Here is a 22,321-nt window from a genome sequence, read left to right as displayed (position 1 = left end):
AAACACAGAGAAAAACAGATCTCTTCTGTCTTACTATGCCTTTGTTCCATTAGCACGCTGGAATATATTCACTAAGAAATTCCTCTTCCAAGGATTCTTTTTTCAGCATAATACTTGAAGCTTCACATTAATCTTTCTAGTCTGTATAAAATATATAAAATTTTGGATTACTTACTATTAGAAAAGACACAGGCTGCTCTGCTGTGGAGTGTTAAGCTCTTAAAGAGTTAAAGCAGGCAGCAGAATATGTGTTTTCTTTAATGCAAGTTAACCTTTGCATGCAGTAGACAGCTTTCCATTTTCCTTGAAATAAAAATATTTTACTAGATACAGTGTTTAAATAAATCAAATGAGGCTTCAAATTATGTAAAATCTGACCATTTAAAATAAAATTACTACTTTCTCTTCTGCATTTCTGGCATAATTCAGTTTTAGTGCTCATCTAAGCTGTAATGTCTCTGCTGTGTATTTGGGCTGCTTGATTATACTGATGGGTAGTGTAATTTTTTTGTTACATGTACAATGAAGGTAATTTTTGTGTTTCTAAGCTAGAAGATCAAGTTCTGTGACCTGGAGAAAAAGAAGGCAAATCAAAAGGTGTACAGGTGCAGCTCCTTGCTGTTGTAATGGGAAACCTGGGAGAGCTTTCCACCACCTGTCCAGAACTGTTCTGACGTGGCTGGGTTGGGATGGAGTGGGAAGGGGCAGATAGTTTGTACAATAACTTCCCCACCTTTTGGAGGCTGTGCTGTTGCAAATGGTGAGGTTACTGGTGGAAATACACTGGGACAATGACAGAGATGTATGAAGGCATGCACAAAATGATCATCTAGACATTAGGCATATTTTTTTTTATCAAGGCCAAGCTATTTTTTTCTGCTTACTTTAACCTGCTTTTAACCTACTATTACTTTTAGAGAGGCACAAGTGTGAGTTATCAGTCTGATATTATGGATGAATTCTATAATGAATATGGTGTTTAAGAAAACGGCTCTTGAGTAAAAACACAGTGAAGAAGGTGATACTGAAGCAAGAGTTAACTAGAAAGCAACCACCCCCACTTTGGGCTGAAGTGGTCAGAAATGGGTTCTCATTGAAACCATGGGTTTCTCTCTCAGAAATGTGGGTTTCAGAAATGGCGTCTCATTTACTGATCTTCACTAAAAAAAGCTTCCATTTTCTTGAGAACAAAAACGTACCTTTGGGTCAGATTTTGCTCTTCCCTGTTTCCCTTCGACTCTCCAGAGAATATGGGCTGGCTAAGTTGCTCCTCAAACTCAATTATCTTACCTTTGTGGGAGGAAGAGATTGTCTGCAAGTGTATGGAAAAAGCGAGAAAAGTCTTCATCTGATTAAAGGAAAATATTCAATAATTTTTTAAACCATCTGCAAGAAAACAGCAGCAAAACCAGCTTGCTGAGAAAGGTGGATATCTGTGGGTCTTTTACCTTAATTCACTCACAAAAAGTATTGAATTCTTAAGAACCGACCTCTGCTACTCTTTATATCAGGAGATGCTGATTGCAGACATTGTGCCGTACAGATAAGCACAAAGGCTTCTTTACTTTATATGTTCTGGGCTTCTCCACTTTCTTTCAGAAACAGAAAATCCAGTAAGAATGAATCCAAATGGCAGGAGAGGAGAGTGGAAATAGAGGCTTAACAAACAATGAAAAGCAGCTCATAGTTTACACGATGAGTTTACAGCAGGAAGAAGGAGATTCCACTGAATCTGTGCTGTGCTAGCTGGTTAACAAATGCTCCTCAGTCTTTAAAACAAACAAAATTATGTCTGTGAGTGTAAATTCCAGATGAGCTGTTTGATGAGCCTTTCACTTTGCTTAGAGATAAAGGTTGTGGGAAAGGGTCCACTGAAGCTGCATCCAGTCAAAGTGCCTCCAGCACAGTTGTCTTATTTCTTTCCTATTATTTTTTATTTTGTTTTCATCTAGGGTATGACAGGATGCTGTTCAGGTAGTGTTTAATTTAATTACTGCCAAATATTCAGGTTCCATACCTGTAGTTTACTAGTCTGCCTGTTTTTGCTGAAGCTTAAATAGGTTGCATAATTTTGAGAAAGTTGCTTTCAGATATTACAGGCTGTATGTGTTTCCAGTGGAAGCAGTTTCTTGTCCTACTGTAAAATTTAATTAACTAAAGTTTTGTAAACCATTAAAAGATATACCACAGAATGTGGTTACAAAGAATAAATGCATATATTTTAAACTCTTCTTTGAATATTGGTATATAAGCATGATGGCATCAGAACTGGACTGAGGACCTGGTCGGTGTCCTATGCCTTGCTTGACTTTGAACCTTGCTCTTCTGAATGTCTTCAATCTATGAATGTTTTTTATTTCTTTTTTCCTGCAAAGATACCAAAACCACAGGGATGTGTCCAATGGAAGTAAAGGTGCCTTAGCCTTGGCAACTTGTTGTACAGGAGGAACAGCTGTAACGCTGCCATGTTATTCAAGCTTTGCCCTCATGGTTATTCATCTCTGCATCAATATATTCTGCAACAATGCTAGACTGGAGCTAACAAAGCTTCCTAGGAAGGCTTGACTGTCCCCTTTGACATGTGTGTGGTGTGGCCAGAGGTAGCCTAGACCCCACAGCGTGGGCTGTTACTTAAGAGTCTGGACGATGCCCTTAGTCATAGGATTTAGTTTTAGTCCTGTCCTGTGAGGAGTAGGGAGTTGGACTCGATGATCCTTATGGGTCCCTTCCAACTTGAGATATTCTGTGATTCCATGTAACTCCTGGGTCAGGTTACGTGTACTTTGGCATTCTTTTTGGAGGGAGGTATTTCAACAGCTGGATTAGTTACATGTGTAGAAGACCCTTAGTGACTACCTCAGGTTCAAAGCAGGCTTGCACATGAATGGGCAGTGAACACTGGCAGAACGGTGTGGTGCTGTTCTCGTGTGAATGATGGTTTTGTTGCACGTATTTGTGTGCTCTGTACCTCATGCCTGTCCCGCCCAAGGGTTGATTTCTGTGTGTCTGGTGGCTGTGAGCATTATAGCTCTTCTGCCACTTGGGATTCAAGAGTCTGCCACTGTGTCTGTCCTCTGAAAAAGTGTCCAGATGATCTTTATACCTCCTCTACTCCAGAGTCACATAAGATTTGTGTGGGGCTTTTTATTTAGAATTTTAAAAATAATTATTAATAATTGTATCTACATGAAACCAACAAAGTCAATAGGAGATGTTTGGTGATTCTTGTCCCTTTTTGTTCCGTTACTCATGCTTCTGGTAGGATCTGTTGTAAGGTAGTATCTGCAGCAGTTTCTAAAGCCCTCTTTCATCTAACTGAACATCTATCCTCAAGTTTCTCAGCATACCTGTCTTTGCTGGTAATGCCATCTCACTTGTTGAAACAAGCTTAGTGATCAAAGTTAATGAACCGTCTTGGTAGGGGTTGGAAGCTAGAAATAGAAGACTGAAGAACGAGGAAGACCTTTTCTATGCCCAGAAATGTCTTAGCAGAACAGGTTCACGGAGGGGGAGTTTTTGACAAAAGTCATGATGGTTTTCATCCATTACATAATGCTCAAGTGAAGTGTCACCCTATTTCCTTTGCTCGTGGTGCTTTCACTTTTCAGGTACCCTCTCTTTTTGCAAGAGCAAAGCTGCTTTGTATTTTTGCTTGTGTAGGTGCTCCTAGATTGTGGCCTCTACAAACATGCTACAAATTCGTCTTGCTTTAGCTAGTTCTAATTGCTAGTGATTTATGAGAGATGTTGTGAAACAACATAAAATTAATTTTTCTTCTCCGTTAATTCAGATGTTATAAGCATTTGGGTTTACTCTTGTGATTTCCCCTACCTCACAATTTACTTTGCAAACCAAAGCTCTACTGTGTTGTCCTATTGTAGCCTTTAGTGTTTCCTTCTTCTTTCTCTTCTAAGTAAATTGAAAAATTGTCTAGATTTAGAAAATAGGGAAAAAGATGCACTAAATGACAATCGTATAAGGAAGGTAGGTGTACTAAATATCAGTGGCCTTTAACAGATGAAAGGAGAAGAGAAAAACCCCAGTCTACACTCTCTGTTAACTTGAAGTAGCTGCAATACTAAAACCAGTCCTGCAAAACACTCACGTGAATAATCCTTACTGTGGCAAGTAGTCCAGCTGTTTCCAGCACTGGTGAAAGGCAGTGGTCTGGCAGCTTTGAGGAATGAAGTTCTTTTTTTTATTAGCCGGGCAAGTTTCCCAACACACATTGCCTGGTCAGCGTGCTTAAACCCCAATCTGAAGAGGGAGGGATAAGCTTTCTCTCGGGCTAACAGACAGTTTGGTTTCCACAGATCACCTAATTCTTGCTTGTATTTGGAGGCTGCCAATTAGCGAAAAGTAAAGGGAGAGACTTTGTAGGAAATTGCAGCTCTAATCCACCAAACTTGCATCAGAGAAGAACCACCTTGCTACCCTCTGCAGATTCTGAAGAGACCATGCCCAAAGCCTGTGCCCCATGCCTGTGCCAGTGTGTGTTCCAGGGATGCTCGCAGTCTCCACATTAGGCCTGGGGAGCAGCCTGTGCTCCTGCTTCCTTTGTCCACTTTCACTCGCTCTCCTTCTCAGGCTGCTTTCTAGGAACAGCTTCCATCCAGTTTGAGACCCTTTTACTTGATGCTGGTGAAAAATCTTGTAAAAAGCCTTTTGTGTCCATACCCTGGGGGCTCCCAGGCCTGCCCATACCCAGTACTTAATCACAAAGAACAAGACCTGGTTTATTCTGTGGGCAGGGTCTGTAAGCCCAACTCTGACCACCTCAAATTTTTTCATGCTCTGAAAGTGAATGCAGAATAATTTTTAAATGTCTTCTTCAATCTCTGCCCATGCCTCTCAGATGGAAGCAGACAACAGATAATCAGAACTATTGTGGTGTTTGTTTTCCAGACACGGATAATTGGAACTTCAGGACTTCCAAATCAACTAACCCAAGACTCTACCCTTCCACCAAAAGAACTATCAGCAGTGCAAGATGTAATCTAATTTGTGGACAGGCTCCAGGGGCAAGTAGGACTCATGGTACATTTCACAGCTGTTGGAGCGCCACCATTTGTGGGAGAACAGTGATTAGACTGCAGAATGTGGAATTGTCCAGAGTTTACCTGCAAGTTTCATCAGGTACCAGTACCAGCAGTGTTGAAAGCTGTAGCAGCAGTCCTGGTTGGCAGAAGGTGGCATATCAGCTGCTTGCACATGATCCAGTGCCATTTGGAAAAAGCTTGAATTGTTTTCAGTAAAAATACCATGATTTGGTCTACTCAGGATATGCTTCTAGACAGCAGTCAAAAGCAGGCAGCTTTAGCACCTTCTGTGCAGGAGGCAAGTAGGGCTGCGTGAAACATGGCCTCTGTTGTACAGGAGTGGTGTGTTCTCCAGTGTGTGTTTGTGGCAGCTGCTACTGGATTTTAACATCAGGTAGTGGAAAAGGAATTGACCATTACTGAGACTGTGAGCTGCACAAGGGTGCTTGCAGAAGTCAGACCAGATGTGGAGGTTTTCTGGCACCTTGCTAGTCACCTTTTTTGTTCTCTGTCAAAGCGCACTTCATTTAAAGAGAGGTATTGTCTGAAATGTTTCTCTGGCTGCGTGGCTGCTAAACATGTGGGTCTTGAGACGCTTAATACAGCTGGCATCTTCTGATGCGGCTTCAGCTGAAACAGTCATGGGGGAGGGAAGACAGCCCTGCGTGGAAGCTCTTCCCGCTGGTACCGGGGCTGCATAGGGGAGCTCCTCGTGGGCCCGCTGGCCCTATTGGCCGGGCCCACCACCGCGCCGAGCCGTCGGTGCCGGCCCGGGCGGAGGTCGGGCTGGCTCCCCGCCCGCCCTGGGCAATGGCACCAACCTTCGCGGCCCCGGCCCCGCTCAGGGGCCGCAGGGGCCCCGCGGCCGCCGCCCCCTCCCGGAGCCGGACGCTCCTCGGGCGGGCGCGGGTCTCGCAGCCGGGCCGGGGCCGCGCCGGAGGGCGGCGGTGCCGGGCGTGGGGCGCGGGGCTGGCGGCGGAGCGCGGGGGGTGCGGGGGCGGGGGGGGTGTGCAGCTCTCGCTAGCGCTGCTTGTGGTCACAGCCAGGCAAGCTCACATCCCATCTGGATCACGCTCGCTCTCTCCCTTCTGCTTTCCTACCATAGAGTTGCGCTGGAAACAGAAGATAGAGGGAGTGTAGGAGCTCGCCATCTCCAAGCGATCTACATTGGGAAAAACATGGAGTCGGCTCCGGCAGCCCCCGATCCAGCAGCCAGTGAGCCGGGCAGCAGCGTCTCCGAGGCGGCCGCCGGCGCCAGGGACACCCCGGTGAACCTGGAGCCTGCCCGGAAAAGCGATGCGCCGGCTCCCGTCCGCAGGCAAAGCTACTCCAGCAGCAGCAGCAGCAGCAGAGGTAGGGAGACTTGGGGAAGGGGGAGGGGCCGGGGGAGTGGGATCGGTGGGTGGGTGGGAATAGGAAGAGGGGGGTAAGAGACAAGGGGGAAATGCAGCAATTTAATCCCCTGGTTTATTGCTCGTGCTTGTTGAAGCCGCGCACGCAAACAAGCCGGGCTTCTGCCCCCTGCAAAACCTTGCAAACTTTTATAGCTTCTTTTAATTGCTGCAGGAGGAGGGACAAATGCAATGAAAATATTGAGCAGTGTTTGGTGCTTTCCTATCTCTCTCGTTTATTGCCTGTGGTATCCGGATGGGTACTGTGCCCCTGAAATTACATAATTTTATAAATATATAAAGCAACAGCGGGAGTATTGGGATTCAAGGGAACAAACTTTTAAAGCTGCAGTGTCCTTCCTCCCTCCCTTTTTTCTCCCCCTCGTCTGTCTCCTTTTGACAGTTTCTCAACTGGTGTGCTGTGGCTTGTTGTGAATGGGGGATCTGTGATTAAATAGGAGATTTGCGGTTTGCGGGTGACTTATTCACTCTCTTGCGCGCTGTTTTCCCTTAATTCATTTAAGTGTATCTTAAAAATGATTTCATCGCGGAGCGGATGATCTCGTAGCTGCTGTTGTTGAAGGTGCACAACTTCGCAGAGGGTCTCTGTGCGCCGCGGGATTCTCTTACCGCTCTCCGCCGGCCCCCGAATAAAACGCTGCAAACAAACGAGCCCCCCTTTTCTGCCGCCAGCTGTCAAAGCCCCCTCCTGCCTCAGGTTGCGTTTCGGAGTCGTGCGGGTCAGCTCTGAAGGTGCTCAGGGCGGTTGAAGTTTGGCGTCAGCGCGCTACCGCCCGAGCCGCGCCGGCGGCGGGAGGGCTGCGCGCTGCCGGGCGGAGCGGTGCGGAGCGGTGCGGGGCCGTGCGGGGCGGGCTGCTCCCGCCGCGGGCAGGGACAGGGGCCGGCTTCAAACACCGCCGGAGTTTGCCGAGACGTGCGAGAGGGAGGAGGCTGCGGCTTTAATTACTTGTAAATAATTTATGAAGCGTTGCTCCTACAAGAGGGGGGAGCGCGCTAGAGAGGCTTCGCTCTGTAAAATCCCTCGGTGATGGGTAAAAATGAATTAAATAACGCTATGTAATAATACACACGGCTGTTGAAAGAAATTACGGGCGGAGAAAAGTACGTGCCCGCCGGGAGCGCAGCCCCTCGGCGGCCGCCGGCGGGGCTGGGGCAGCGATGCCCGGCCGCCGGCGGTGGGGAGACCGTCTCTCCTCGGACGGAGGGGGTTTGGGTTGTAGGTTGGAATATGGCTGATCATGTGTTGGCTTGTGTTTTACAGTATTTTTCCCCTTTTGGCCACACCCCCCCTTCCCAGGCAGCTTCCCACTCAGGGAATCCGCGTACAGTAAAAGCCATCGAGATGACACACGCCGAAACATTTAATTAGAGGCGATTTGCGAGCAGGGAGCGCGCCGTTCGGCGGATGCCGAGGCGAGGAGGAGCGGGCTCGGCCGGAGGAGGCCGGGTGGCCACGGGCGTGTGCGCAGGGAGCGTTTGGCTGCGCGGGGTATATTTAGAGCTTGCGAGAGTGGATTTGGAATGCAAGCGCCTTATGTAACGAGGTTAATCAGAAACACTGGAGAAAATTTCCTTAATTTGTCGGGGAGTTTTCTGGATGTTTGCGGAGCCGGCCGTAGTTCGCGGGTGTTACACAACGCTCCCCCCTCCCGGCTCTCCGGCCCAGTGCTCCGGCGGCGCGGGCAGATGGTGCTGCCGGCGAGCGGGGCCGGCGGGAGGGAGCCGGCAGCCGGCTCTGCCGCGCTTGGGGAGGGGGGCAACTTTGGGATCCATAAATTATGTAACACTCGGCTGTCGCTTCTGTATGGATGCGAAAAGGAGAGGAGGGTGCTGGGAAGCCCGGGCGGCTCCGGCGGTGAGGGTGTTTTCTTGGCGGTCCCGAATTGTTTGGGCTCTGGTACTGCTAACCTGCTGACCCACATGTCCCTCCTCCCCCGAGACTCACTGGGGAAGGGGAAGGGGGCCAGGCACTCCAGGCACACGCTGCCACTCGCCCAGTCGCCGCACGCAGGCAGGCACTGCGTTATGTAACAGTCTGAGTGGGAAAGCGAAGGTCAGTGATGGAGGCATCCCCGGCAACACAATGGCCAAAGCCCTGCGCGCTGGGGCTTTGCAGGCTGTAAAGCGAAATAAAGCTCGCGGCAGTAATTGGCGTGTGGTTTGGAAGGGCTTGGGAAGGGAGAGGGGAGAAGGAAAAGGAGAGTGGCAGGGATTTGGGGGGGGGGAAAAGTGTTTGGGTTTTTTTGGATGATGTAATGGAGTTGGCAGAAAATACAAGTCTACTCCTAGAGTGCAAACAGTAAGAGAATTGGAGCTGGCATTCTGTGCTAATGTTGCATAAATTAGTGTATTGGAAGTAAATTGACCTATACAATACACACCAGCTGATTGTGCCTTTCTAATAGTTAAAACCTAGAGATACAGAACCACACAGGAAAACATGACAATGACAACATTTTGGCCTCCTTGAAGTCAGGACATGATGGATGCATTGGGTGTTAGAGGTCCCTGTAGACTTGTAGGTTTGGGGGTTGTTTGGTTTGGTTTTTTTTTTTTTTAAGCTATTGAAATAGCGCTTGATTTCTTGCCTTTTTTGTTTTTAGTGGTCCTTTATATCTTATGGCAACGATGTGACCTTAATGTGTGACTAGTATAGGTGAAATTATTTTTAGAACTGCTAGGTTATAAGCTTATATGTTCAGCTGTGTACTGAGTTCAAAAATTTACCTGTTTGGGTCACAATTCTGCCATGTGTTGTAAGCAGGCAGCTCTGGACTCTCATGCGACCTGTGTGGACGAGAGATACAAATACATAGATACTTAGGTATATGTACACATTCATACACCTCTCTAACTGTAAAAATCCTTATTTTTTGACTAGGCAGACGCTACGAATACTTGCTTCATATCCTTTATTTTCATAGCAGCACATGCTGCAAAGCTGCTTCGATACTTCAGCGTTTATAATAACCAGTGTATATAAGGAATGAAGAAAATAAAATTAAAGAGAGGACTGTTCATGAAGAAGTGGGAAAAGTCTGCTGTGGAAAAAATTCTTAAGTGAAGCTTTAGTTATTATAATGCTATCATTTCAAAATATTTTATTGCTTGATATGTAAACCTGTTTGTACCGCCAGATCCTTACATAACTTGGTTTTTATTTTGCAGACATTATGCTGGTTTTCTTGCTGTGTAGAACCCTTAAGAAAACATAAATTCTGAGTTACCAAAAGCACCTTTCAAATGGGGAGTTGTTGCCTGATATATTTAGTATGTGGGGGCATGCATGCATACTTGCATGCTTTGAGAAATTCCCTGCAGTCTGATATTAAAACTGATTGTTAGAAAATTGTCACCATACCGGAAAAAGCAGGAAATGGATAAAAAGCCTGGTTTTCCCCCCGAGGAATGTTTTTACTGCTGACAGTAATGGTTAAGATTTTCTGAAGACCAGTCGCTGACCAGCAGGTTGAATTTCAGTCTGAGAGTGTGTGTGTGTTCTGCAACAAGGGTTTGTGGTTTGCCATGCTTGGTAGAAGGAATGCTTCCCTCACCAACTCTGGCCCTGGACTGTGGGTTTTATTGCCATTTATTTCACTTTGCAGGCTTTGGCATCCATGGAGTTCTACCCATGCGGCAGTCTAAGGCTTAATATTCTATTAGTCCCCCTAGAAATAGTTGTAGTTGAATAAACTGTATTTTAGCAGAGATCTACTGTCTCATTAAAAAGCAGAAGTAAATAAAAAGCTTTTAAATCTGATAAAAAATGCTCAGTTTGTTTGGAACTGAGCTCTTGGTCTCAGAGGTAAGTCAAGAGAGGATGTCTTGCTGAAAAATATTTAAGACAGCTGTTACATCATTGGGTGATGCTATGTGCAAATATTTTTATGGTGCTTAATATTTAAAAGTAGAAATCTGTAGCTATGTAGGTATTTGTTCTTCTTTTCTTGCTGTTGAGGTTCTGAGCGTATTTGCTGTTTTCCAGAACCCTTTGGAATTTTTTATCATGTTGTCTGTTTATCCTGATCCTGTCTCTACTGGTAGATTGTGGTGTGTTGCTTTTTGTGCTTTATTTTAATTTGGGTGATGCTGCACAAGTAGGGATGTGACATCATTAATAGTAACAACAATAGGTTTGTTGTGTTATTTTCTTTAAAAGTACTTGTTTTTTTTGCTAGATTTTATCCATTTCTGAATTTAGGCACTTCCGCAGAGCACAGTCACAATACGAAATTTTGAGCATTATTTTCAGGAGGACTCTTTGAATTTTGTAAATTGGGATGTTTTCTGCAGATTCTTTTTTGTCATCATTGAGGACTATTCTGCATTCACCACTGATTTAGTCCTATTTTGGTAGATGATATGTGCTTTGAATCCTTTAAAGTACAGCTTTGTTTTAAATGTTTGTAGCATAGGAGCAATAATAGCAGCAGTATGTTGTTCTCCTAGGAACAATGCAGTTCTCTTATTTCAATAAACCGTAACCTATTCTCTTTTTTTATTTGCTTGAGAAACATCTCAGGAGCTCATAAACCAGTATGTAAATACTGTTATCATTCAACCAAATGCTGTAATTTTACTAAATAAAGAACATGTTTTGTAATGGAGATTAACGGGCTGTGTGACAATTTCAGTTTTGGGTATAGCACTGCATCTGAATGGAAAGGGCAATTTCAGCTTTGGGAGGTTGTCTTTTTTTTTTTTCTCCTTCTGATATTTGTTTTTTAAGCTACAAAAATGTGTGTTGGGGAAAATCTGAAATGACTCAGTCGATTTTGTTGGGTTTAATCTGAGAGCTATCCCAGTGAAAAAGGGAAAGGGGAAAAAACCCAACCTCATTTTAAATTACTGTGATATCTGTAGCACTCTTGAAATTAATTTGGGAATAGGTGATCCATTTTTTACTGAAATATTTTTAAGAACATGTTTTCAGTGACAGTTGTAGGAACAGATACTAAAAAAATGAAAAAAAAATTTAAATTGGAAGTATGTCTAAATGCAGGGGCAAGTCTGAGTGCTGTGTAACTCAGGGATTGTTTACAGGCTCTGTGCTCGCTGCTGCACGGGGAGCAAAGGGGCTGCAGTGGCAGCAGCAGCTGCTGTCACACAGCTGTAGAAGGCAGGGAAGGGAAAGGGGAACGCTGGGCCCTGGTAGTTTACAGGAGCTGTCAAAATGCAACAATGCACTTGACTCAGGGCCTTCCATTCCCATGCTGTAAGGCACTTGTCACCACCTCAGCTGTCTGTCCATCCCAGACGTTTTGGTAAGAGGCTGCCTGTCATCCCAGGGCCTTTGAGTGGGATGCTGGAGTGGGGAGCAGTGTCTGCTTCTCAAGAGGAGCTGAATTATTTTCCTCTGTCACACTTTTACCTGGACCCGAGCTTGCTGTGGAGGTTCTGTAGTTTTCTGTGGCTTTGGCAGAAGAGGAAGTTCTGGTGGGTAAAGTGTTGAGCAGCTTCCTGAGTATGTGGAAGAATCCACACTTCATATGCAGATTTCTGCTATCTTGTTTTCTTTGACTTTTTTTTCAAGTATCTTGTGTTTCACGTATTGCTGAGGCTGTCTTTGTGCCCTGATGACCACTTCTGGAAAGGTACTTTACAGAGCTGTTGGTTTTATATATACTCACAGCTGGCAGACAGTTCACGCATCCTTACCTGCACGGTTTCTTACAGATATGTAGAGGAGGACCCTGCAGAGCAAAGCCTGAATCCCCTACTGTCGCTAGATCCATGTTGCACATTTGGTGTCAGAAACAGATCACACTTCATTTTTAGGATTGTTTTTTTTGCCCCCAGTGTTCTGGTAGGAGGCTCTTCTACAGCTTTGTTGTTCTGATGATTAGAAACCTTTTCACTTCTAACTAACCGTGTTCGTGATCAGTTAGCTCACATGCTTCTTTAAATGTTTTCTGTAAAACCTCCTTGGACTGAAAATGAAGAGGAGCCTGGTATTTTGTGGTAGCTGAACTAACAGTGAGCTCTGTTCTATGACTCACAGTCACAGTCACTTCAGCATATCTGTTGTAGATGGTCTGTGCTGATAGAAACATGAGAACAGCTTGGGCTGTGTGTCATGAGGAGTTAATTGTCTAATTTCTTGAATGTAAAGGTTGTGAATTATTCTTCATACCGTTATCTGAAGTCTCATCTAGATATGTTTCATTCTTGGCAACAACTGAGCTCTTCAGAGGCTAAGTGTATTGGGGTGTGTATTTTCATGAAGAAATTGTGGGGCTTATTTTACAGCAGTTTAATCTTATAGTTTAGCCTCATTGCACTGTTCATTTGGAAGGATCCCCAGGTGTTTTAAACACTATCGGGAACCATTTTGCTTATTACTGAAATCCAGCCACTTCTTGTGTGGAATCTGACAGCTGTTTAATGGTGCTCAGCCATGCTAAGCAGATCAGAACGGAAAGTGAAGAATACCATACCTGATTGAAACACTCAGAGGGATTTTGGATACAGATAATATAATTATCTGCATTGGAATTGGGTCAAACAGCTCTATTCCTGTAGAAAATTACTAGATGTTTTCAGTGGCAGTGTATGGTCAAGAAATTGGTTTGAAATACCTTCCTGAAAATGATACCCCCAGCAGTGAGATAATCGAAGATCCTGCTGCTTACCCTATTGTGATCACCACTTGCAGAATGATCAATTTTTTCTTCAGGCATTTCTGGATGTATTAATTGTTTGGTCCCATGCTGGTATGTGAAATCTTAGAAACCGGGGGGACGCCTGGGATGTTGCAGGTCTTGCTTTGTAAAGCAAATTTCTTTACTGTTGAGTTCCTTAAATAGTGAGTTGCTGTCTGTGAAATGGGCTCATATTCACAGAGGTTTTAAAATTGGTTCTAGGGGATCACTTGACACTAAGCCAGTAGGGAATGGGGGAGGTGAGTGTCACAGCCTTGTCAGGATATTGGTGATGATGGGGAAAATACAGCTCTTTTCCAGTTGTCTTTAATTTCACTTCCATATAATCCAGCAAAACAGAGTATAAACAAAAATCTGCAAAGGAACAGAAGTCAAAATTCATGATCAACTGAATGTACATAAATGTCCTAGTAATAATGACCAACTGCAGAGTCTTTCATTTGTAATTTAATCTAATAATTTCCATGCACTTCTAAAGGAACACACTATGAAGCTGGCAACTTCTGAGAAATTGCTGCGCTGTTACAAACAGCATTTGAGCTGGCATTATAACAGCATGATAGATAGTGAGATGGAGAACAAAGTTAGTGTGGAAACTGAGCTGAGAGAAATTGCCAGCAGAATGTGAGAAAGCAGAGTTGGATTATGATAACCTCCCTTGTAGAATCAAATTAAACCGTTTTTAAAGGCTTTGTTGATTTTTAGTTTGTAGTTGTACTATGTATTTACTTCACATGGGTGCAGGAGATTAATGAGGCAGGTGTAGTGATCATGGGGTGAAAACTGTGGTGCTGCTGTTCTTTTTAAATGTTTCATTTCATACAGACTGTGGGATATTTACAGCATTAATTAACAATGTCTATGTGCTTTAGTTCTGCAACTGTTGAAATGGATTGAAAGTGTTTAATATGCAGAGACTATGGAAATTATAACTCCTAGAAGGAGGTTGGACAGAGAACCCTCTCCTCTGTCTTTGTTTCTTTGTTTTTTTGTTGTTTTTTTTTTTAAATTACTCTTATAAATATCTTTTAAAATGGCATGCTTGTCCAAAGAGGTAGTTTGTGTGAAGAATGGGGAATATATGGCCAGGAACTCTGCAGCTAGTTTTAACAATATGGCTGAAAGAAGACAGAAGGAAAAACAAAAATCAAACCCCAGAGATAGACCAAATAGCAAAGCGCTGTTGAGTGTGCATCCAATAGCATTGCCAGCTCCTGACTTGTGAGAGAGGAGTTTTTGCCATAGTTATGTAGAAGTGTATGCCCTGCACTTCTGAAATAAGTATGTATGCAAAACTGTAGACACCATGGGGAAGACTTAAATTATGTATTAGTAGAGCTTGGCCTGACTGTTTTGGCACTGAAGCAAGGTCTGTTAGATACAGTCAAGGATAAAACCAAGGCCAAGACTTGTGAAATACTGATTATAGGGTTTATTTTATTCCTGTAGTGGAATTATGAGAATACTTTAAAGTAGGATTTCCCCTCACAGTTTCTCTTCAAATGCAGAGGTAGGAAAAAATGCCTTTTTATAAACTAATAGATGACTTTGCCGAAGTCTGTACTAAATGTAAATCAGAGGCCTCTGCTGCATTACATCTTTTAACTAAGGGTAGAAAGGTAAGGTTTAAACTATTTCTTTGTAAGAAGTCTTGAAATTTGATAAGACAGGCTAAAATACAGCTTTTGCTAATACTTTACTTGAAGTAAAAAAACCTGTCAGCATAAACCATCGCCTAAATCCTGTGTATATTAAAAAATAAAATAAAATTAAACCAATTTCAAAGGAAACTAGGGCATATCAGAAACCTCTCTCTGCGTCCTGCTTCATTTGTGTAATCTTCAAGAGGAGTTTTGTTAGTCATTTGTGCTGTCATTATAGAAGTTAGGAAAGGGTCCTTTACTGCTTGGGTTGTTAGAGAGGCCTTTTAAAAATTCTAATGAAGTATATTCTGAACTGTTGACATCTTGTGTTGAGTCAGAGTGCTTCTGAGATAATACATGGAAGTCAGTTAGAAAGAGCACAAAAGCAGCTCTTTCCAGGACTGATGCTTGGAGGAATAATGGACAAAGCAATGTGTAGTGGTGTTGTACTTTGAGTCCCTAAGCAATCTTGCCAACCCATCAATAGCCAGTAAGGCTTTACACTTTGAGAGTCTTTAAAAAACCAAACCACTAAGTTGTTTCTAGAGATTTCATTCCCACACAGCACTCTTTAACGTTTGTAATGGTATGTTATTTTCTGCTGGAATCAGGTGTATTTTTAAGAAGTGAAGTGATCTGATTTTCCTGAGTGTAAATCTGCCAGAGATCAGATTAGGTCAGTCATATGTTGGCAGTGTGAAAACCACCCTTGGCTATTAGAAGTGTTCTGCTCTGCTGGCAGAAGGCTGGATCCTGTGACAGTTTGTGTGTGGTTAATATTAAGCATCATGGATGATTCTGTTGCTGTCACTGACAGTACTTCAGTGTAGGGTAAAACCAGGGGCACATGTGTAGTAAAGATCGAGAGAGAGCTGCTAGTGATCAAGAACTTCACTGGGAAATGGTTTAAGAAAAAGAAGATATTTTAATGAAAATGACTGTGGATAAAAGATGAATTAACTGTAGTTTTCACGGTAGGTAGGGCTGCGTGAGCAGTTGTAATTATTTTGGCAGATACATTGTTACCCTGCTATAATTTTGCTTTCAGAATCATACTGTGGCTCCATTGCTGGAGAAGAATTTGTATCCCTACTTCAGAACAGCTGTTAGGAGATGAGCAAGAATTTCCTCAGGTACAGAACCTGAGTTGCACTTACCTGTTGCTGTATATGGAGTGTGTTTGCTAAGTTTACTGAAGGTTTTAATATGTAGCTGCTGACATCTCTATTCTTACAACAATTAAAACGTCTTTTTTGTTTTGTGATGGAAAAAATGAAGGATAAGGTGAACAGATTGTAGGGATTTAGCTTCAGGTAATCTAGTAAGCTGACTGTTGAGGTGGTCTGCCTTACTGGCATTTCTCTCTCTCGATACTGGCTGCCTCTAACATGGTTTGATCATAACTGAATTGTTTCTATTTTTTTGTTTTGTTTTGTTTTCCAGGTAAATCACATTATACCACTTGGCCTCCTTTTAGAGATTCACAATTTTAGTTCACGAGATGTTGCAGCTGTTAATTTTTTGGATCATAATACCCCACTGAAATTACCAGGCCAGGTCAGCAGTCTCCCAGAGATGCTTTAGTGTGACAGGTAGTGTAGTATCTAAGGCTGTGCAAAAGAACAAAGGAAGATTTTTTTTTTTTTTTGAAAGGGAAGCAAAATCCTTCCAAAGTTCTAGCTAGTCATTGACTTTCCACAGCAGTGCTCAAGGCAGTCCGTCACTAAAATCTTTGGTTTCAGTTCTCCAAAGAATGCTCCCCCATACAACATCCACCTTAGAGAGGTTAAGGACAAAAGATTCTGGTGAAGCCAGGATCAGCAGGGCAGCTAGGTTTACAGATAACCACAGGCTTCCATTTAGCAAGCTGTATTTGGCCTCAGTGTTGGGTTTCCAGTGTTCCCAAGTCCACCTTCCTGTTGTTTTCAGCCCAGTTTAGAGACTGTAGAAATAGCTTGTCACAGACCTCTGCAGTTGGCAAGTCTTCTCAGAATTTCTTCCACGTATCCTTTGTTTTCTTTGCCACAGCAGAAGTTCAAAGCAGAATGTCTTTAGGGATTTGAGAGCAAATGATCACAAGTGGTGAGGTGGGGACTCATGCCAATATACTGAAAATATTTTGTTGCATTGCTTTTCTCCACACACAGCAGAACACACACTGGAAGCAAACTTGGCTCTGGAAAGGCAGCAATAGAAAATGTAAAAACAAACCCAGAAAGGAAGTAAATGAAGCCAAAGGGGGAGCAGGGTAGTTTTGGGTAATGAACAGTAAAAGAAAGATGTGGAACTTAAGGAAGAAGTGTAATGAAAGGACACAAAAGAAAGATGACTGATTTGGAGAATGGCCTGGAAAAAACCCCCAAAACATTTGGAGAAGGACTGGAGCAGTGGGGGAAGCTACAATGTCTGCTGAGGGGAGGGGAATTTACTGCCTTATTGCCTCTGGACAATTAATATATTCTTATTCTGTGATCTTGTCTTTGCTACGGAATGTAAGAAAATGGGCATGGTGTGGCCTCAAACAGTTGCCTTAGATTTGCTTCAGCACCCTATTGTTTCCAATGAGCTCTGACTAAATGCTTTTGCCATAGATGTTGTGCTAATGTGTTATATGAATTATTTGTCTTATCTCAGTCCCGTGAAATTAGAAGCCCTTTCCCACAGTGTGTTAAGCAGATTAAAATGAAAGCCTGTTCTTATGGTCCAGCAACAGTGCAAATATTTGGGAAAAAAAAAAAAAGGAAAGAAAAAGAGTTGTGAACTAACAGTGGGGTGCTGTGAGGACTCTTTATGAAGCAAACACATTCTGTCACCTAAATGGTGAGATGCTGAGTTCCAAGCTTCCCTTGAAAAGGTTTATACTGTTTTCCCTGGTGTCTTAAATCAGGGGGAAGAGTTTGGGATTGGTAGTTTCTACTAAGATACCTGTTGTTGTTGTTGTTGGCATTTGACATTAACTTGTGAGGCATATATGAAAAAGTTCCTTCTTCAAACCCTTTTCAGTGACTTGAGGACTGCATTTACTTTGTGGTAGGCAGTCCTGGGGCAGAATTTGGGCTCTTTGGAAAAGCACTAACATAATATTAGAGGCTACTACCAACTGGCTTTTGTTTGTAAGAGAAATTTAAAGTTGTCAAGTGATGGTACACATGAAAGTTGGGATTCATGTTACTCTGTCTTGAATTCCTGTCTTGTGTCCCTTCTTCCTTAAGAGCAGAATATATTTTAGTTACAGCAGTATTTTATTTATACTGATTTACTTTAATCTTAGTCTCATAACATTCCAAGATACTTTATAACAACTCTCTCTCCTACCTGTGTGGTATTTGTCACACAAAGTCTAAAGCTATAATGAAATTATTGTGGACATGATGTGCTTAAGACAAAAAGAGTATCTTCCTGTGTTTGAGCAATAGCTTAATTAAGGCATCACATGTTACTGTAATATATGTGAGAGGACGGTGTAATATGTGAGAGGGGACAGAGTAATGGTGTGATGTCAGAGTGAGCATTTTATGTTTTCTAGACTCTGTTCCCATTTCCTTCATTCCTCTTATTTCCCTGCATGGAAGTAAGAAATAGGATTGCAGGTTGCTACATCAGAAACGTTGCTCCTTCAGGCCTATTCAGGTCATGATCGGGGTTGAGAAGTCTTGGAAGTGCTTATGGGCCACACTCTATGGAGATTTATGCTGAGATGTGTTGAGTTTCAGGTTGTGGGGACACAAAAAGACAGGTGTAAGGGAGGTGACCCATTATTTCCCTGTCTGTGGACTAAGTTAGCGGCACCAGACCATTGAAGTGCCATAGAAGGTACTTGAAAGTTTGACTTTTACGTGTTAATTTCCCTCAGAAGGACAAGTATGAAGAAGTTTGGCATTTTTCCCTGTCCATATTGCATGAGGAAGCAGCAGCTGTGCCTTTATGGTTTTTCTTCTTGCCCAGCATCTGGTCTAGGTGTCTTTTTGTCAGACCAGCTCCATGCACTTGTCCTGGGATACCTGTGGGTTCTGTTGGCACAGGAATTGAAAGATCCACGCTCTCACTGACACTGCAGTCTGAACTACCAGCGTGGGTGTGGCTATGCCAGCAGAAGGGAGCATTTATCAGTTTGTCGTGTGTCTGCGTGTAGCAAAACCAGCATAATTGTTTTGGGTATTTTGCTTTAAAATTGCCCTCTATTAAGTTATAGCTTGGCCTGCTGGAGGTAGTGGGGGCTGGGGAGGAGGGCAACTTTATTTGTCATCGCCGTGTTAGCAGAGGCTCTGCTCTACAGGCAGTGCTTAACAATCCTCAGGAGATTGTAGGGATCTGCTTCGCCCTCATCAAGGTGCAATTTTACCACTGCTGGTCAGTGGAGGTACGTGGTTTAATTTATATGAAAGACTTCAGATCCCCCAGCAAACTCGACCCTACAGACCTGGGGTGTGCCACAAAAAGATTTTGCACTATGTTATGTATTAAAACTTGGTAAGAAATAGATGAATGGCAGTGGTAGGGGGTAAGCAGTATTCCTTCTTTGGGTGAAAGTTCTTACATGTTGTAAGCATTTTTCAGCATACTTTGACCAGATCAGCGCAGAGAAACTTGGTTTTAGTCTGTCTCAGGTAGTGTTTGATTTTTGCAACCACATTTAAATGTAAATGTAAGCAGTTGATGTTTTTGTGTAATGCTGACATCTCTATGTGATGTCTCGCCCGCCATAAAAGTAAATATTTCTACATTACTGTTTTCCAATGTAATGTTTTAGATGTAAACACATTGCTTTTGATTTGCCTTTTTTTTTTTTTTTCATATTTTTCCAGCATGTTTTAAGCAGAGAGACTTATAACTGCTGGACATTACTGAGGGAAAAGTTTTATAGATATAAACCCAGAATGTATAGTGAATAATTAAACTATATTAAAATTAAAGCATTAGAGATTTCTAATACCTTTAAGGTAATTTAAATTTAAAACATTCTTTAGATTTAAATCATATGAAGCTGTTCTGGATGACTTCCACCAGCCTTTATTAAGGACTAAGCACTCTACTTGCTCTACTTTTAGAGATTACACTTTTATTTGTAATTTGTCTTCTAATGTGCAGTTAAAAGCAATATGGCAATCCTTCTGTTTTGCAAAATCAGGTAGCCTTCTAATCTGTAGAGAGGTTTCTAATACATGTAAAAACATTTTATTCAAGGCATTGCCATAATAATTAGCCTCTTCACATTTTCCTTACAGAGAATTTTGAGGAAATATTCCTTCCAATGACGCAGATGTGGTTATTTGTTTCCTATTGCTGTTGGATTTTTCTCATCAATATTTCAAATGGGAAGGTAGCCATTCCCTCACATTTGTTTCAAACCTCACATGGTGAGACCAGAAGGACATAGTGTGGATATGATCTTCTGACTATGCCATTTGTTCATCTGGTTACAGGTGGCCAGAGTTGCTGTGCTCAGCATGGTGGGACAGGGGGCTGAAATGTCGATACTTTATGTTCTTTTGTGCTGCAAGAGGTTAGTTCAGTTTATTGTCTCTGGTAAGAGTCCTTACTGTGGACACTGAGTTACCAAGTGGGAAAGGTCTTGCAGGAGGGCATGAAAACAAGAACCATCAACTCTGAATTCCTTGCCAGAAGTGTCTCCTGTGGTTTAGTCTACCTGGTCAAGTCCATACCTAGAAATTGAAAGGGATTATTGGGCTTTAAAGCCTTCTTTTCTCTGAAACTCCCTCCCCCTTTGGACACAGCTGTGTCTCTTCCACACCCCCCTCACCAAGTTCACCTGCAGCGTGCACGAGGTGACTATGGCAGCGCTTAGGGACCAAAGGATGCTGGGAGGGCTCTGGTTTGGTGGTGACACCAGACGCTACTGCAGGTTCTGAGCTTAAAATGCAAGTGTTGGCTCCACATAAGTTGGTATCATTAACCACCAAAGACTGTTTCATGTGAACTGGAGTTTCAGATCTGAGATGTGAAAAGAATCAAAATACAGTGTGTTATGTAACTTTAAGTTGCTAATATGCGGTTGTGTTACAGAGAAGGATTAAGGGCAAATTTTATCCAAAGGCACTTTCAGGAACTAGAGCTATCCAAAATATTATTAGTCATCCTTTCAGCTTTTCATTAGCAGTATCTTGCTGAGACAGGTAATTGTTAAAATGGGAAAGGAGGTCTGGTTGGTAGTTCCAGTCCAAAGCTGTATTCAAGTGAACCCTTCCCAGCAAAGGGGAGATAGGTCACTGCTGTGGGCTTTAGCCAGAGAAACAAACGTGAGATCTGCTTTTTGGTTCATGTGTTCAGCACTGGAGAAAGCCGTGTCTGATAGACTTTGGAGTAAAAAGGAGGTTTGTGTACCTGCCGGAAGCTGGAGAAGAGATGGAATCCTGGCTGTCCCTAGGAATGGACTCTTCTCGGATCAACCCCGAAAGCAACAGTTACCCTAGTTGAATGTTGCACTGTGCATGGTACGCCTCATATTTCAAACACACATCAAATTCAGCAGTAGGTTTGAAATGGAGCTGAGCTTCCAGAAGCCAGTCCAAATGTCAACAAAAACCCTCCAATCTTAGTATGAGGAGCTTGAATTGAGGCATCATGCAAATCCTCTTAATAATGTAATGACTCTTCATTAATTCCCATTGCTGTTATGTCAGTTGATTTTCAGCTACTTGATCCATCATCGTTTTGTCAGTTGTACTGAAGACTCTTTTTATATACAGCTATTAAAAAATGGTTTATGTTTCTGTTGATTCTCTAATATTTGCATCTTTCCTGAGATTACTGATGTCTGAATTAAAGTTCCCATTATAGGAGTAGAAATATCTGTTGAAATTCTTTTTCCTCACTTCCTCAATATGGAGATGTTGTCCTTTTGAAGTAGGTTGTACTGCATCCCAAGAGATTAGGGAAGCTTCCGGTCTCCTTCCTGTTTGAATCTTGCTAATGCAAGTGTTACCAAGATATTATGTGTTAAATATGCAGCAAAACAACATTAATTTCCTTCAATCTTTTCTGTATGGTGAAAGGAAGCAGAAGAGGTTTTACTCTTAGCATTTATCACACCCAAGTGGGCGTGGGAGTAATTTTTCTAACACAAGAATTATTTCTAAAAATGTGCTTATATTTATTCAAACAATTTGTTTCAGCTTTAGTTTCTGAGCTGAGCAGGTTTCTGAAGAGCTCTTTTTCCAGCATGAAGATGGTGGGAGCTGATGGATATTAAAATTTAAGTAAAATATTTTTAGTCCTGGAGGAAAGGTTGATCATCAAGAAAAGAAAATGAACATTACTTGATTGATAGTGACACGTGTGCTGTGTTTGCTTTCATTGAACAGTTGTGAAAATTCATCTCCCCTTATAGGTCTGTGTCGTTCTGAAACTCTGAGCCATTTTTATAAATGGGATCTGTAAGATTTTCTGTATTTTAGATTGAGTGCCAGTTTGGAAGATGGAAGTGCCAGGGTAGGTACTTCTTCCCTTAAGGGCGGGCCACAGTAGGATTCAGAAACTGGAGATATCCAAAACACTGTTAGTCATCCTTTCAGCTTTTTATTATCTCAGTAGAATTAACCAGCTGC

General features: G+C 42.7%; 1 protein-coding gene across 3 annotated transcripts in view; it reads left to right on the top strand.

The window, feature by feature from the left end:
* The first annotated feature begins 4,928 nt into the window (after window positions 1-4,928).
* RORA (RAR related orphan receptor A) overlaps window positions 4,929-22,321 on the top strand; it is a 357,627-nt gene continuing 340,234 nt past the window's right edge. Inside the window, exons 1-2 of one of the 3 annotated variants that reach the window (XM_039557805.1) lie at window positions 4,929-5,136; window positions 6,145-6,392. In XM_039557805.1, coding sequence (XP_039413739.1) covers window positions 6,218-6,392 — 175 coding nt within the window. In that variant the 5' untranslated portion in view covers window positions 4,929-5,136; window positions 6,145-6,217. Of the gene's footprint in view, window positions 5,137-6,090; window positions 6,393-22,321 lie in introns of those variants that run through there. The other 2 variants (XM_039557802.1, XM_039557806.1) reach the window with 2 other exon arrangements.

The sequence above is a fragment of the Corvus cornix genome, chromosome 10, assembly GCF_000738735.6.
Source record: "Corvus cornix cornix isolate S_Up_H32 chromosome 10, ASM73873v5, whole genome shotgun sequence".
In the NCBI taxonomy this organism is placed as follows: domain Eukaryota; kingdom Metazoa; phylum Chordata; class Aves; order Passeriformes; family Corvidae; genus Corvus; species Corvus cornix.
This window is presented reverse-complemented; position numbering and strand designations above follow the sequence as displayed.